Source organism: Oryza glaberrima, chromosome 6 (genome assembly GCF_000147395.1).
Source record: "Oryza glaberrima chromosome 6, OglaRS2, whole genome shotgun sequence".
In the NCBI taxonomy this organism is placed as follows: Eukaryota; Viridiplantae; Streptophyta; class Magnoliopsida; order Poales; family Poaceae; genus Oryza; species Oryza glaberrima.
Window position 1 is genome coordinate 26,968,415 of NC_068331.1, and position 13,246 is coordinate 26,981,660.

At 43.7% G+C, this 13,246-nt stretch overlaps 2 protein-coding genes across 3 annotated transcripts; both read left to right on the top strand.

Moving 5' to 3' along the window:
* The first annotated feature begins 6,477 nt into the window (after nt 1–6,477).
* On the top strand, nt 6,478–8,929 carry LOC127776416 (polyubiquitin). 2 transcript variants are annotated; one of them, XM_052302775.1, is made up of 3 exons: nt 6,478–6,558; nt 7,336–8,067; nt 8,296–8,929. In XM_052302775.1, exons 2-3 carry the CDS (start codon nt 7,336–7,338, stop codon nt 8,707–8,709), a joined length of 1,146 nt encoding a protein of 381 aa, XP_052158735.1. In that variant the 5' UTR covers nt 6,478–6,558; the 3' UTR covers nt 8,710–8,929. The 2 variants fall into 2 exon arrangements, with proteins under 2 accessions (XP_052158735.1, XP_052158734.1); XM_052302774.1 differs by having other exon boundaries at nt 7,336–8,929.
* Nucleotides 8,930–10,544: 1,615 nt separating this feature from the next.
* On the top strand, nt 10,545–12,008 carry LOC127776419 (vegetative cell wall protein gp1-like). Its single transcript, XM_052302777.1, has 3 exons — nt 10,545–11,544; nt 11,671–11,743; nt 11,844–12,008. Exons 1-2 carry the CDS (start codon nt 10,806–10,808, stop codon nt 11,733–11,735), a joined length of 804 nt encoding a protein of 267 aa, XP_052158737.1. The 5' UTR covers nt 10,545–10,805; the 3' UTR covers nt 11,736–11,743; nt 11,844–12,008.
* The last annotated feature ends 1,238 nt before the right edge of the window (nt 12,009–13,246 follow it).

The following is a 13,246-nucleotide window of genomic DNA, read 5'->3' on the forward strand; positions in this document are numbered from 1 at the left end:
CTAATCTGAACGATCATGCCTTGCACCTACTATACCCAACCACTGGCATTGTTTGCAATTTAGGATGTGGGCAACATACTTAGACCTATGATGGATTCCTGGACCAAATCCTTGCAGATATGGTCCATGACAGTCACACCACATCTAGCTATCTACATACATAGTAACAACCACTTTACTGATGTAGAAACTAGAAAGTTAAAATACTTGTCATTAATCACCACACTGTGATTGACAACTTGTCAAGTGTACTCGTAGTGGTTGGTATATTAAGATGCTGCTTAGGTGAGCACTATAATGAAGGCTGAAGCAACAGAGTAAATGAGTAATCTCGCATTAGAATATGATACTCTTCACCAACTTCTCTTCGCTGTCTTTCTGATACCGTATAACTGAATATTGGTAAGAAAACCGAAGTGTGGTAAGCTTGGAGGATTCAGAATGTACCTGAAGCTCGGCTGTCTCCTCTCAATTCCTCGCATAGTATCTGAACTCTGAAGAGGGGAAATAAATTGTAAATTAACCAAAAAAAACTGCAATTCAAGACAATAGAATAGGTGAATTGTGATTAATATGACATAGTTAGTAGTACTCCTACTAACTAATAGAGTATCGCTGACACTGGGTTAAATCGGTTGCCAAGGGCATGTTCAGACTTCAGAGAATTAGCGCACACTTGGAGCACTGTATCACTATCTGCAGGTGGTGGGATAAGGGATATCGAGGCCTCTTCGGCTGATTACAGCTTGAGCCCGCCGCACCGCCGCGCCCCGGAGGTGGCCGGCAGCACGCGGGGGCACGGCGGCGACCGTGGGGGCGGGACGGCTAGCCGGAGCACGGAGGCCATGCATGGAAGGAATACCTAGGTAGACGTAGGCCATACGCCGGCGATCCGATACGGCGAGGCCGCGGGAGGGGAAACCCCGACGTGCTCCAGGCTCGCCGGAGCTCCGCCGCCTCGCCGCCGAGGGGAGGGATAGGAGGGGGAGGAAGGCAACAAGGGTAATAATAAAATTAGAAATAGTGCGAGGGTTTTCGCAGAAAATGCAGATCTCTTCCGCGACTCAATCCGGACCGTGCATGATTAATCCAACGTCCGGATCTATTGTACTCCGTATTTAATGTTGATAATGTTTTGCACGTAGGTCCCTTTTAGGTGGCGATGAAGCGATCCTAAAGTTTTACAAATAAGTGGTCTTATCTTCTCACCTATACTTATGCTTATCAGCCAAAATTTAAATTTTTGAGTTGATTTTGAAGTTTTCTCATCGAAGTTTATTTTTCAGCCTTTGCTTTTAGATCGTTAAGAACACGTATATAAAAGTTTTATTCACAAATTATTTTTCGTTTGCAAATATGCTGTGAACTCGGGACCACATATTTGGATCTAAAATTTCCTAAAATTTTAGGATTCTTTTACATAATTGATAGAAATCCCGTCTTTATATTTACAGTTGGATATTAATAGCCAAATGTTACAAAAGCTTCGAAACAGCTAAATAAATAAGAGAACTAGAAGATTATAAAAAGAAAAGTTTATAGATACTAAGCTTCAAACTTCTTTGAAGTCCTATAGCTTTATACTCCTACATGCTCTTTCTTATGTAGCAACAACCCTTTATATCACAATTTACACAAGAACTTTTGATATTGAAATCAAACTATGGTCAATAGTCATATGCTGCTTGTTCACTCCTATCGCACTAAATCGGTAGCGAAAATTGTGGCGCTACTATTCCTAGTGACCTTATGATTTTGCAGGAAAGTTTTGATTTGTCTCGCTACCATTGGCGGTAATCATAATTATTTTTAGAAAAAATTCAGTCGCTACTAATTATATCGATCATAATAATAATGTACAAATTGATCCATTTTTAATTGCTTCACAACCATCTACATCGGTGTCCAACAAATTCGTAGAACCACCCTCATATGCATCTGGCTCTCTCCTCCCTCGCCATGGCTACTTTAGTTTCCTATCTGTCGAGGTCTAATATTGTTGCCGACGAGTGACGACAAGCTTATCATTACTACGGCCCTCTCACCTTGAGACAACGATCCAAGGGTAACCTCAAGAAACCAGCTATCTATAGGTGGCAAAACGGATGACCCCGCCCGAGCATGACGCGTGCCCCGATGGCGGCATGGTTAATAGGCCGTGTCGTACTGGGCCACGTGGCCTTGGTCGAGAAGGCTACGGGTCATTATGTGCAAACCGCTAGAGGTGCATGGGCCGTTGCCAGCCCATCCATATATTTAACCATATAATTTGAAATATTAGGCTAGGAAAAAAGATAAAAGCAGGAAAAAGTTAGGAAAAATATAGCGAAATTAGGAGAAATGAGGGGAAATAGGAGAAAATATGGACGAGATTCGCTAAAAACGAAAAAGAAAGGGGCCATGCCATGCCGGCCCAAGCACGGCACGGCTAGATGGGCCGCTCCGTACCTGGGCCTGCACGGGAAGGCCCGGCCCATATGGCCATCTATACAGCGGTCCAAAGTGTCTTCATCCGATCGGCCTCTCTTCCCTCGCTGTGCCTGCTTCGGTGCTTCCTCTCCCCGTCCACCGGCTGCCGGAGCCAATGCAGACGGCCGGCTCGCCGTCGCCATGGCCCTCACACCTGACATAGCTGCTAGGAGGCAAACCAAGAGGATTAATTTTCTTACCAATGGACCAGCGCAACTGAGAGTCTGAAACAAAAACAAGATGCCTGTCCAATCTCTTGTTTTTGAGCAATTTTTCTATGCAAAAGTAAATGATTTGAGAATGAGTTTATGTAAATATCGCACTTATCTGAATGATCTACAATAGTAGAGTACAGGGTCAGGAAGCAGTACACTTCCAAAGAATTAAGAGATGTTGAACTAGATTTCAATAGCTATCTTCCAAAGCAATAGCACGAGACATCCTGTATTCAGATGTAGCACGACAATCAGACAAGCAGCTGTGTTCGAGAAACCAAATTCAGAAAATTACTGAAGCATTGTTCTTCCTTTTCCTCTGAGTCACTTGCTCGCTACCTGAAGACTGAAGAGGAGGCAAAAGAAGTGAAGTGGGATAAGCGCATAACTCTGATGAAACAAAAAGACCTGTGACTTTGTGACATTGTTAGTAGGACATTATGTCATTACCTTACTGAAGTTACAGGGAAGCTTGTTGCAGTATAGTAAGACTGGAGAGTTCATTGCGTTATATATATATATATATATCCTTGAATTCATTATGCTTTTTGTCTGAACAAGAGAAATGGCCGTGAATAAGAGCAAATATGAATGGGATTGTTAGTTTTCGGCTGAAAGCTCAGAGTGTGTAATTCGTTCAAAACAAAAAAAAAAGAAGCTCAGAGTGTGTCTCTAGACTGTAGTTCTCTACTTATTTCCACAACCAAAAGAGCTGGCTACAAGAAGCAATATTGTCGAAGAAATTTTTCATGTCATGTATAAACATTGTGTCAAAGAATCTGAATGGACAGACTTCTAAATATATACTCTCTGATCATGACTACTAGATCTTGGTATTGAAACAAAATAGGTCTACTAGATCAAGATATTGTTTCCGACAATAATGATTTGTGGCAAAGATCAAAAGAATTTTGTCCAAAAAAATATGTCAAAAGAAGAACGATTTGTGCGGTGTGCCATTTCAATACTCACAGTAATTCCAATCGCTGGAGAGTCTTGCCATTGTCTCTGAACCCAAATAAGTTATGAGAGTAACATATTCTCAAAATACAAATAATTTGCGCAATGAGCTTAAGAAAAAATAAAAGACATTGGAGGAACTCGATGGATACGCATAGGTACGGGAACTGAATTCAATGTTAGGAAGGAACTAATTCTAGAATTTTCATGGAACGCTCGTTCTAGTCTTCTAGATTATCCTAGAACATTCAATTCATAAGAAAGACTTCTGAAATCGAAAGCAGAAACATCCACATAATTCCAGCTTGGAGGCTCATAATAGTCTTGTTCAATATGTATGCACCCCGCAACTAATGGTTCAATTCAACCGAGCCTAACGAATGCTGCCACCTGCCTAGTCATCCAATGCACATATTGTTCTTATCTTGCTCATCGTTAAGCATAGTTTTAATCGCCATTTGGCCAAACATTAACTACTATTAGTCCTGGAATTAGCTTCAACTTGCAGTACAAAGAAGAGATTAGTTCCAACTAAAACACGTCACGAGTGGTTTGGCATTAGTTGCAGGGTCGTTTTCAATTGTATGGCCCTATTAAATTACGACGGAGTCGTCGGTTGATCCTACAAGTCAATGATGAATTGCGTGTTTGTTTACCTGCAAGTGTCATTTAAGCAATTGGTTGCTGACTTAAGAGCCACCGTAAAACATGCTGTCCTGATCAGCTTGGGAAACAAAAAAATAATTCTCAGCAAACAGCTCCTTTCACCTTACGCACGTAGCACAATTTTACTAACAAAATCTAGTAGCATTAGCAGGATTAGATGACAAACGACAGCAACCTGCATCCTCATCAGTTACCCACATTCCCTAATAAACCATAATACTCCGTAGAATACAAATTGATTTACAGGTAAAACTTTTGTATATGTGTTTTTAATGAGCTATTACTCCGTCCCAAGAAAAAAAACAAACCCTAGCTATGAACCTATGTCCAGATTTGTAGCTGGGATTAGGTTTTTTTTTGGGACGGAGGAGGTAAAAGACAATGTTTAAAAAAACTACATTGAAAATATTTTAAAATTAACTTCAAAATTAAATTTAAAAATTCAAATTTTAGCTTTGACTTTGGTTTATTAAATCAACCGATGGAGCCCTTGAGCAAATCCAGGTTGTCAGGTTGACATTCTGATTAAAATCATGTATTGTTTCTCCATTTTCGTTCATGCCATTGATTAAAATCATGTAGTGTTCAGTTACTAGTTTTTTGTTCATGCTATTCATCTGATTATCTGAAGATACCTTGCCTAGACACTACTGAACTGAACTGAACACGGCACGCCAAGTTTCAGACTTTCAGTACCAGTACATGAGTACAGAACTAGAAATCCTTTACTTGCAACGAGAAAAACTAACACTACAAGAAACCATCTGATTAAAAATTTTGATGCAGTTCAGCTGCAAATACTGCAAAGAATCTCTACAAACAAACAGTCATCTGAAGATGAGAGATAGGAATCTCTCTCTTCTCTGCAATGCCTGTCTATTGCAAAGTCACTGTGATTCTCAAACGAGGAAGACGACGACGAGGGAAAACCAAAAACCAGCGGATAAGAAGGAAAACCGCCTTTGCGAAAACCACAGCCTCTCTCCCTCAGGCTCAGCCTCAGCCTCTCGATTTTTCTTTGATTTTTTTATTAAAGCAAGAATGGTCCTTGGCTCTTGCTGGTACTACCAGCGTGTGGCCAAATCATGCAGCTTTGATGATGGAAAAAAGGAAAGAAAATTCAGGAGAGAGAGAAAGAGACGTGGGGTGTGGTTGGACCGCAAGGCACGGCGCCGTAGCCGTTGGCAGATGCGCGTCTCCCTCCGTCTCCGTTATCACGTCGGCACGCCGACGTCGCTGCGCCTGCGCGTGGGAGGCCAGGGCAGATGCTTACGTGCCATCAGGAATGTCGACCTGATGATTATTTTGTTGATCATGATTTTGTTTTGGCTATTTGATTTTTTTAAAGATATTTTTTTCCCTGGGAAGACACCTATGGGACGAAGATATTATGTTTCTTTTATCTTAACTGGGAAGCCTTTATATATATATATATATATATATATATATATATATATATATATATATATATATATATATATATATCACATCAGTCTCTGCACAAAGTGCATCCTGGGCTGCTTCAATTATAAAGCCCCATTCACCACATTTGCTAGATAGTCGAAAAGCACCATCAATATTGAGCTTCAGGTATTTTTGGTTGTGTTGTGGTTGGATTGATTCTAATATATACCAAATCAATATAATTCACTACCAAAATATACCATAGCCATCACAACTTTATTAATTTTGGTAGCTTAAGATGGTATGTATAATAACCAATTAACAACTGATTCTAATTTTACTACGGCCCAGTATCTACCAATACAAAACAACGAGTATGTTTTCTTCCATCGTAATCGTACACAGTACAAAAAAACCTGGCCAGCCTTTCTTGGGCTGGGGCTCTCTTTCGAAAGGTCACAAAACGTACACGGCAGTAACGCCGCTTCGCTGCGTGTTAACGGCCACCAACCCCGCCGTGAGCAAACGGCATCAGCTTTCCACCTCCTCGATATCTCCGCGGCGCCGTCTGGACCCGCCCCCTTTCCGTTCCTTTCTTTCCTTCTCGCGTTTGCGTGGTGGGGACGGACTCCCCAAACCGCCTCTCCCTCTCTCCTTTCTTTATTTGTCTATATTCTCACTGGGCCCCACCCACCGCACCCCTGGGCCCACTCACGAGTCCCCCCCTCCCCACCTATAAATACCCCACCCCCTCCTCGCCTCTTCCTCCATCAATCGAATCCCCAAAATCGCAGAGAAAAAAAAAATCTCCCCTCGAAGCGAAGCGTCGAATCGCCTTCTCAAGGTATGCGATTTTCTGATCCTCTCCGTTCCTCGCGTTTGATTTGATTTCCCGGCCTGTTCGTGATTGTGAGATGTTGTGGTTAGTCTCCGTTTTGCGATCTGTGGTAGATTTGAACAGGTTTAGATGGGGTTCGCGTGGTATGCTGGATCTGTGATTATGAGCGATGCTGTTCGTGGTCCAAGTATTGATTGGTTCGGATCTAGAAGTAGAACTGTGCTAGGGTTGTGATTTGTTCCGATCTGTTCAATCAGTAGGATTTAGTCTCTGTTTTTCTCGTTGATCCAAGTAGCAGCTTCAGGTATATTTTGCTTAGGTTGTTTTTGATTCAGTCCCTCTAGTTGCATAGATTCTACTCTGTTCATGTTTAATCTAAGGGCTGCGTCTTGTTGATTAGTGATTACATAGCATAGCTTTCAGGATATTTTACTTGCTTATGCCTATCTTATCAACTGTTGCACCTGTAAATTCTAGCCTATGTTAATTAACCTGCCTTATGTGCTCTCGGGATAGTGCTAGTAGTTATTGAATCAGTTTGCCGATGGAATTCTAGTAGTTCATAGACCTGCAGATTATTTTTGTGAACTCGAGCACGGTGCGTCTCTCTATTTTGTTAGGTCACTGTTGGTGTTGATAGGTACACTGATGTTATTGTGGTTTAGGTCAGTGTATCTAACATATTAGAATAATTTGATTGACTGATTTCTGCTGTACTTGCTTGGTATTGTTATAATTTCATGTTCATAGTTGCTGACCATGCTTCGGTAATTGTGTGTGCAGATGCAGATCTTTGTGAAGACCCTCACCGGCAAGACCATCACCCTCGAGGTTGAGTCCTCGGACACCATTGACAATGTCAAGGCCAAGATCCAGGACAAGGAGGGCATCCCCCCGGACCAGCAGCGTCTCATCTTCGCTGGCAAGCAGCTTGAGGATGGCCGCACCCTGGCCGACTACAACATCCAGAAGGAGTCCACCCTCCACCTTGTGCTCAGGCTCAGGGGAGGCATGCAGATCTTCGTCAAGACCTTGACAGGCAAGACCATCACCCTTGAGGTCGAGTCGTCTGACACCATTGACAATGTCAAGGCCAAGATCCAGGACAAGGAGGGCATCCCCCCAGACCAGCAGCGTCTCATCTTCGCCGGCAAGCAGCTGGAGGATGGCCGCACCCTTGCTGACTACAACATCCAGAAGGAGTCCACCCTCCACCTTGTGCTCAGGCTCAGGGGAGGTATGCAGATCTTCGTCAAGACCCTGACCGGCAAGACCATCACCCTCGAGGTTGAGTCCTCGGACACGATCGACAACGTGAAGGCCAAGATCCAGGACAAGGAGGGCATCCCCCCGGACCAGCAGCGTCTCATCTTCGCCGGCAAGCAGCTGGAGGACGGCCGCACCCTTGCCGACTACAACATCCAGAAGGAATCCACCCTCCACCTTGTGCTTAGGCTCAGGGGAGGTATGCAGATCTTCGTCAAGACCCTGACTGGCAAGACCATCACACTTGAGGTCGAGTCCTCGGACACGATCGACAATGTGAAGGCCAAGATCCAGGACAAGGAGGGCATCCCCCCGGACCAGCAGCGTCTCATCTTCGCTGGCAAGCAGCTGGAGGACGGCCGCACCCTTGCCGACTACAACATCCAGAAGGAGTCCACCCTCCACCTTGTGCTCAGGCTCAGGGGTGGTATGCAGATCTTCGTCAAGACCCTGACCGGCAAGACCATCACGCTTGAGGTCGAGTCCTCGGACACGATCGACAACGTGAAGGCCAAGATCCAGGACAAGGAGGGTATCCCCCCGGACCAGCAGCGTCTCATCTTCGCCGGCAAGCAGCTGGAGGATGGCCGCACCTTGGCTGACTACAACATCCAGAAGGAGTCCACCCTTCACCTGGTTCTCAGGCTCAGGGGTGGGATGCAGATCTTCGTGAAGACCCTGACTGGCAAGACCATTACCCTTGAGGTTGAGTCGTCCGACACTATTGACAACGTGAAGGCGAAGATCCAGGACAAGGAGGGCATCCCCCCGGACCAGCAGCGTCTGATCTTTGCTGGTAAGCAGCTTGAGGATGGCCGCACCCTTGCGGATTACAACATCCAGAAGGAGTCCACACTCCACCTGGTGCTCCGCCTCCGTGGTGGCCAGTAAGTCCTCAGCCATGGAGCTGCTGCTGTTCTAGGGTTCACAAGTCTGCCTATTGTCTTCCCCAATGGAGCTATGGTTGTCTGGTCTGGTCCTTAGTCGTGTCCCGTTTCATTGTGTACTATTTACCTGTAATGCGTATCCGTAAGTCTGGTTTGATGGTGTCTGAAACGTTTTGCTGTGGTAGAGCAGCATGGAAGAACTATAATGAATAAGTGATCCCTAATCATTGTATCCAAATTTTGCTTCTGCTATACCCTTTTGTGCTGTTTCTTATGTTTTGCTTAAAAATTTGATCTGACAAACAAATTTGTCTAAATTATGCTCTTGTTCTGACTGTGTACTGTACACATTTGTATTGCTACCGGTTTGGCACATAGTTTTCTCTTTGATTGCAGATCAAACCCTTCTGATTGCAGATTGCTTGGCTATGGCTGATGTGCTCACTGTTCTTCTTTAGCTTGCATATTGCTGATGGTGGCTTGGCTACGGCTGAAAAAGTTGCTGCTGCGCCGACTTGGCAACTGTTGCTCCAGTAATGCTTTGTTCTCTCTTCCTAGCCGCCGACTTGGCACTTGGCAGCTGTTGCTCCTGTAATGCGTTGTTATCTCTTATCTCTTGAGATGTACTATGATTTTGAGGCTGTTTGACTTGTGCCAGATTGCCAGTGCTGATGCTATATTATCTCAGGTTTTTATGCTAGTATATGTTTTACTGTGTGCTGCCTGTGTCGAGTTACGTAATCTATTGAACCGCTATGCGTGTTGATGCCCTGTTGTTGCTTGCCAGATTGATGCCCCTGTTGCTTGCAGCTTGCAAGCTGTAGTGAAATCCTAAAATTCGAAGCCAAATCTATTCTGAACTTTTGAAGATCTGTGATGTCCGGAAGAAAAGATTCAAACAGATAAACGGGACTCTCCAGAATCTATAAAATAAATGATCGACAAACGCTTTGCTTTGGTAGGCTTCTCATTAACCCAAACATTCTGGAAGACCAATGCTGGAGGAAAACATAGAAAAAAAACTCTGTTCCCATAAAAGAAATAGTACTCCGGTTTATCTAAAAATATGAAGAATTCTGTGTTTTCAATATCAATCTAAATTCAGAATAGCTAGAAGCTGTGTGATCTGGAAGACAAGCGAACCCAGAGATAGAACTTCACACTGATTGGACTCATCAAAATTCTTGTGTTTGGTTTAAATCTCTGGTTTATTACAAACAGAAGTATCAGCTCCAGACTTCATCACGCAATTGCCGTAACTATGCATATATGATATATCCAAATGACGAGACGGCATTTATTTGTTCAGGACTGCAGAGTCCCGTATCTTCAGTATAGTTCTGATAATTACAAATTGAAGTTTTAACTCTGGACAACGACATACTTTTCTTTTTTGAGGTAAAACAAAGGAATACTCTGCGGTTTATCTGAAAAAAAAGAGTTATATGTCCTCAATATCACCAGAAATTAAGAATTATTACTACTACGAGCTTATATTATCTCTTCGAGGCAATCATAACAAAAGACACAGCTTCACACTGGTTGGACTCGCAAAAATTGTTCAGCCAGCGTAATCCAGAATTCAGATAAGTATCAGGACGAAGTATTAGCTTCAGACTCCATGTGCCCTAACAATGGCGTTCTCCTCTCCTCCTGTGTGTATGAAAACAACTGCAAACTTACAAATTCTGTCAACTTATATCTGAAAATTTGAAAAATTTCACCCATGTAGTTTGAGATCGTCAGGATTGCAGGCTGTATCATGATGTTCTCTATTGCATCCTTAACGTTAAACGAAAGCACAGATGAGAAAACATCATACACTTTGCACCCGTAATAAGTTCATTAGATATCTCTTAATCACGTACGAAAATCAGTCGAGAGTTCAATCTCGTTACATGAACGTTCAAACTAAAATCTGCTTTTACGTACAAGAAATTAATCCAGAGTCCAATCTTATTACACGAACATTCAAACTCCAAATCTCTACATTTTAACGCTATAAATTGCGAGCGATCCCACTTTGCTCTGCACAACAATCAGCCAAAGCCGCAACACCAATCTCACCACCCACCACCGATCTCTCGCCGACGAGACAGAATGGCGCCGTCGTCCAAGCTCGCCGCCCTCTTCTTCGCCTTCGCCGTCGTGGCGGCGGCGGCGCTGGCGCCGGCCGCAGAAGCGAGGGTCCAAGGGTTCAACCATGAAGCGGCGTCCGAGCCTGCCATTGCCGCCGCCGGGGAGTCCAAAGCTGCCACCGGAGGAGGAGCGCCGACATTGCTGGGATTACCCGGCTTGCCGTTCCCGCTCTTCCCGTTCCTCACGCTCCCGTTCCCGCTGATCCCCATCGGCGGCTCGCCGGGCGGCGGCGGCGCTCCGCCGTCGGCTGGCTCTGGCTTCCGGTTCCCGTTCCCGCTCCCGCTGCCGTTCCCTGCGCCCGCCTCGCCGGGCGGCGCTCCGCCGTCGTCTGGGCCCGGCTTCCCGGCGTTCCCGTTCCCGTTCCCCAGCTCGCCGGTCTCGCCACCGTCTCAAGCATCACCCGCCTCGCCGGCGGCACCGGCGCCGCCATCGCCGCCGCAGCCAAAGGAGTGCTTGACGCCGCTGTTGTCGATGATGTCGTGCGCGGACTACCTGACGAACAGCAGCGCGCAGACGCCGCCGGCGACCTGCTGCGAGGGGTTCAAGTCGCTGGTGAGCACGGCGCCCATCTGCCTGTGCCACGGCATCAATGGCGACCTGAGCAAGTTCCTCCCGCTCCCCGTCGACATGATGAAGATGATGACGCTCCCCAACACCTGCGGCGCCACGGTCCCACTTCAGACGTTCTCCATGTGCAACAGTAAGTTCTTGCTAATCAAATTACACCCTAATTAAACCCTATCGTAAAGCATGTTTATTATTTCTAATGCATTGTTTGTTTGAAGAGATTAATCTGATTAATCTGGTGACGTGTTTGATTTGACAGCGCCATCAGTGCCGCCATTGATGCCTTCCGCTGCTCCAGCGCCTGCTAGTCCCCCATCTTCATAGATCTTCAGGTAAATTCATATTTGAATTTGAAACTCTCTGAATTTTGTGCGATCTGTTAAAAAATTGAGATGTTATACTAAAATGTCCTTTTGATTTTATTCTTGGCAGGTGTGTCACCTTAGTCCGTCACCACTCACCGCATGTGCCGGTTGTCGTCGTCTTAAGTTTAGTCTAAGGAGTTTTCGATAAATATAGTACTCAGAGTTTAGGGTTTTGAGATGTGATTAAGTCATGATAGATATTTGTGCAGAGTCTATGTAATTTTTTGTCCATGGAATAAATAATAATTTAGTGAATTTTGTCCTTGTGATTAGTTGATTTGACAATATTACTGCACTGCAATGGTCTCATCTAGTCAGTTATTCTACCTCGAAAATAATTCATTGGGCTATATTTGGGCCTACAGGCTACAAGCTGGAATGCAAACTGAACTGAGAGCCAAGACTAAGTTGGCCTTTTTTCATGCTTGGCCCATATCCTCCTCGTGGCTCTCAAATACTCCCTCCGTTTCTAAATATTTAACACCGTAGATTTTTTTAGCACATGTTTGACCGTTCGTCTTATTCAAAAACTTTTGTGAAATATATAAAACTATATGTATACATATAAGTATATTTAACAATGAATCAAATAATAGAAAAAAATAATAATTACTTAAATTTTTTAATAAGACAAATGATCAAACATATTTAAAATAGTCAACGGCGTTAAATATTTAAAACGGAGGGAGTATAATACAGAAAATACGGGAAAAGGTCTACAACTGAGTATAATATCATGTACCACTCCACCAAATTTTAAATTAAATCCACATATTCACTATAAAGGGAGTTAAAGTAAAAATTGCATGCCATCTCGTAGAAAAAGAAATTACGCGTGTCGAATGCATGAAAAAGGTAGACTTCACCTCTAAACAATTCACGCTAAAATTGATTATAGAAAACGATCTCCTCGGACGGCAACGTCGCAACCAATAATAAAACCAAATTAACCTTCTAGAACAAATTCCAAATGGTCTCTTCTTTCTCCTACACCTACTTATGTGTACTACGTCTAGTGCATAACCAAATCCACTTACATTGGTACTCTCCTGTATACTCCCTCCGTATAAAAAAAAACTCAATATAGAAGAAGATATGATCCCTCCTAATATAATCTAGATAAAGAGTAGTCCAAATTTATTGTTTTAAGAGGGTCACATCATTTTTTAAATTGAGTTTTTTCTTAAACGTTGGGAGTATATTTGTACTAGTACTGTCACAGTTCAACAAACAGCATCATTCAGCCCAACATATATATACTCTACTCCTAGCTGTCAGCCACACACTCACGGGTGTATACCAACTACTAAGCTCATCAGCTCGTGAGATGGTATCATTGACACCTTGAACAATTAATGGATTATCACTTGTTTTTTTTTATTTATACATCTCCCTTTTTGTTCGTTTCTTGATCAGAAAAGTGTGTCTTTGTTAGTGCTGTTCTTTTAACTGTTGGGTGGATCATGCTTG

Coding starts and splice junctions, on each gene's coding strand:
- LOC127776416 (XM_052302774.1), top strand. CDS start 7,336: ATGCAGATCTTTGTGAAGACCCTCACCGGCAAGACCATCACCCTCGAG.
- LOC127776419 (XM_052302777.1), top strand. CDS start 10,806: ATGGCGCCGTCGTCCAAGCTCGCCGCCCTCTTCTTCGCCTTCGCCGTC. Junction 11,545..11,670: donor GACGTTCTCCATGTGCAACA/GTAAGTTCTTGC, acceptor TTGATTTGACAG/CGCCATCAGTGCCGCCATTG.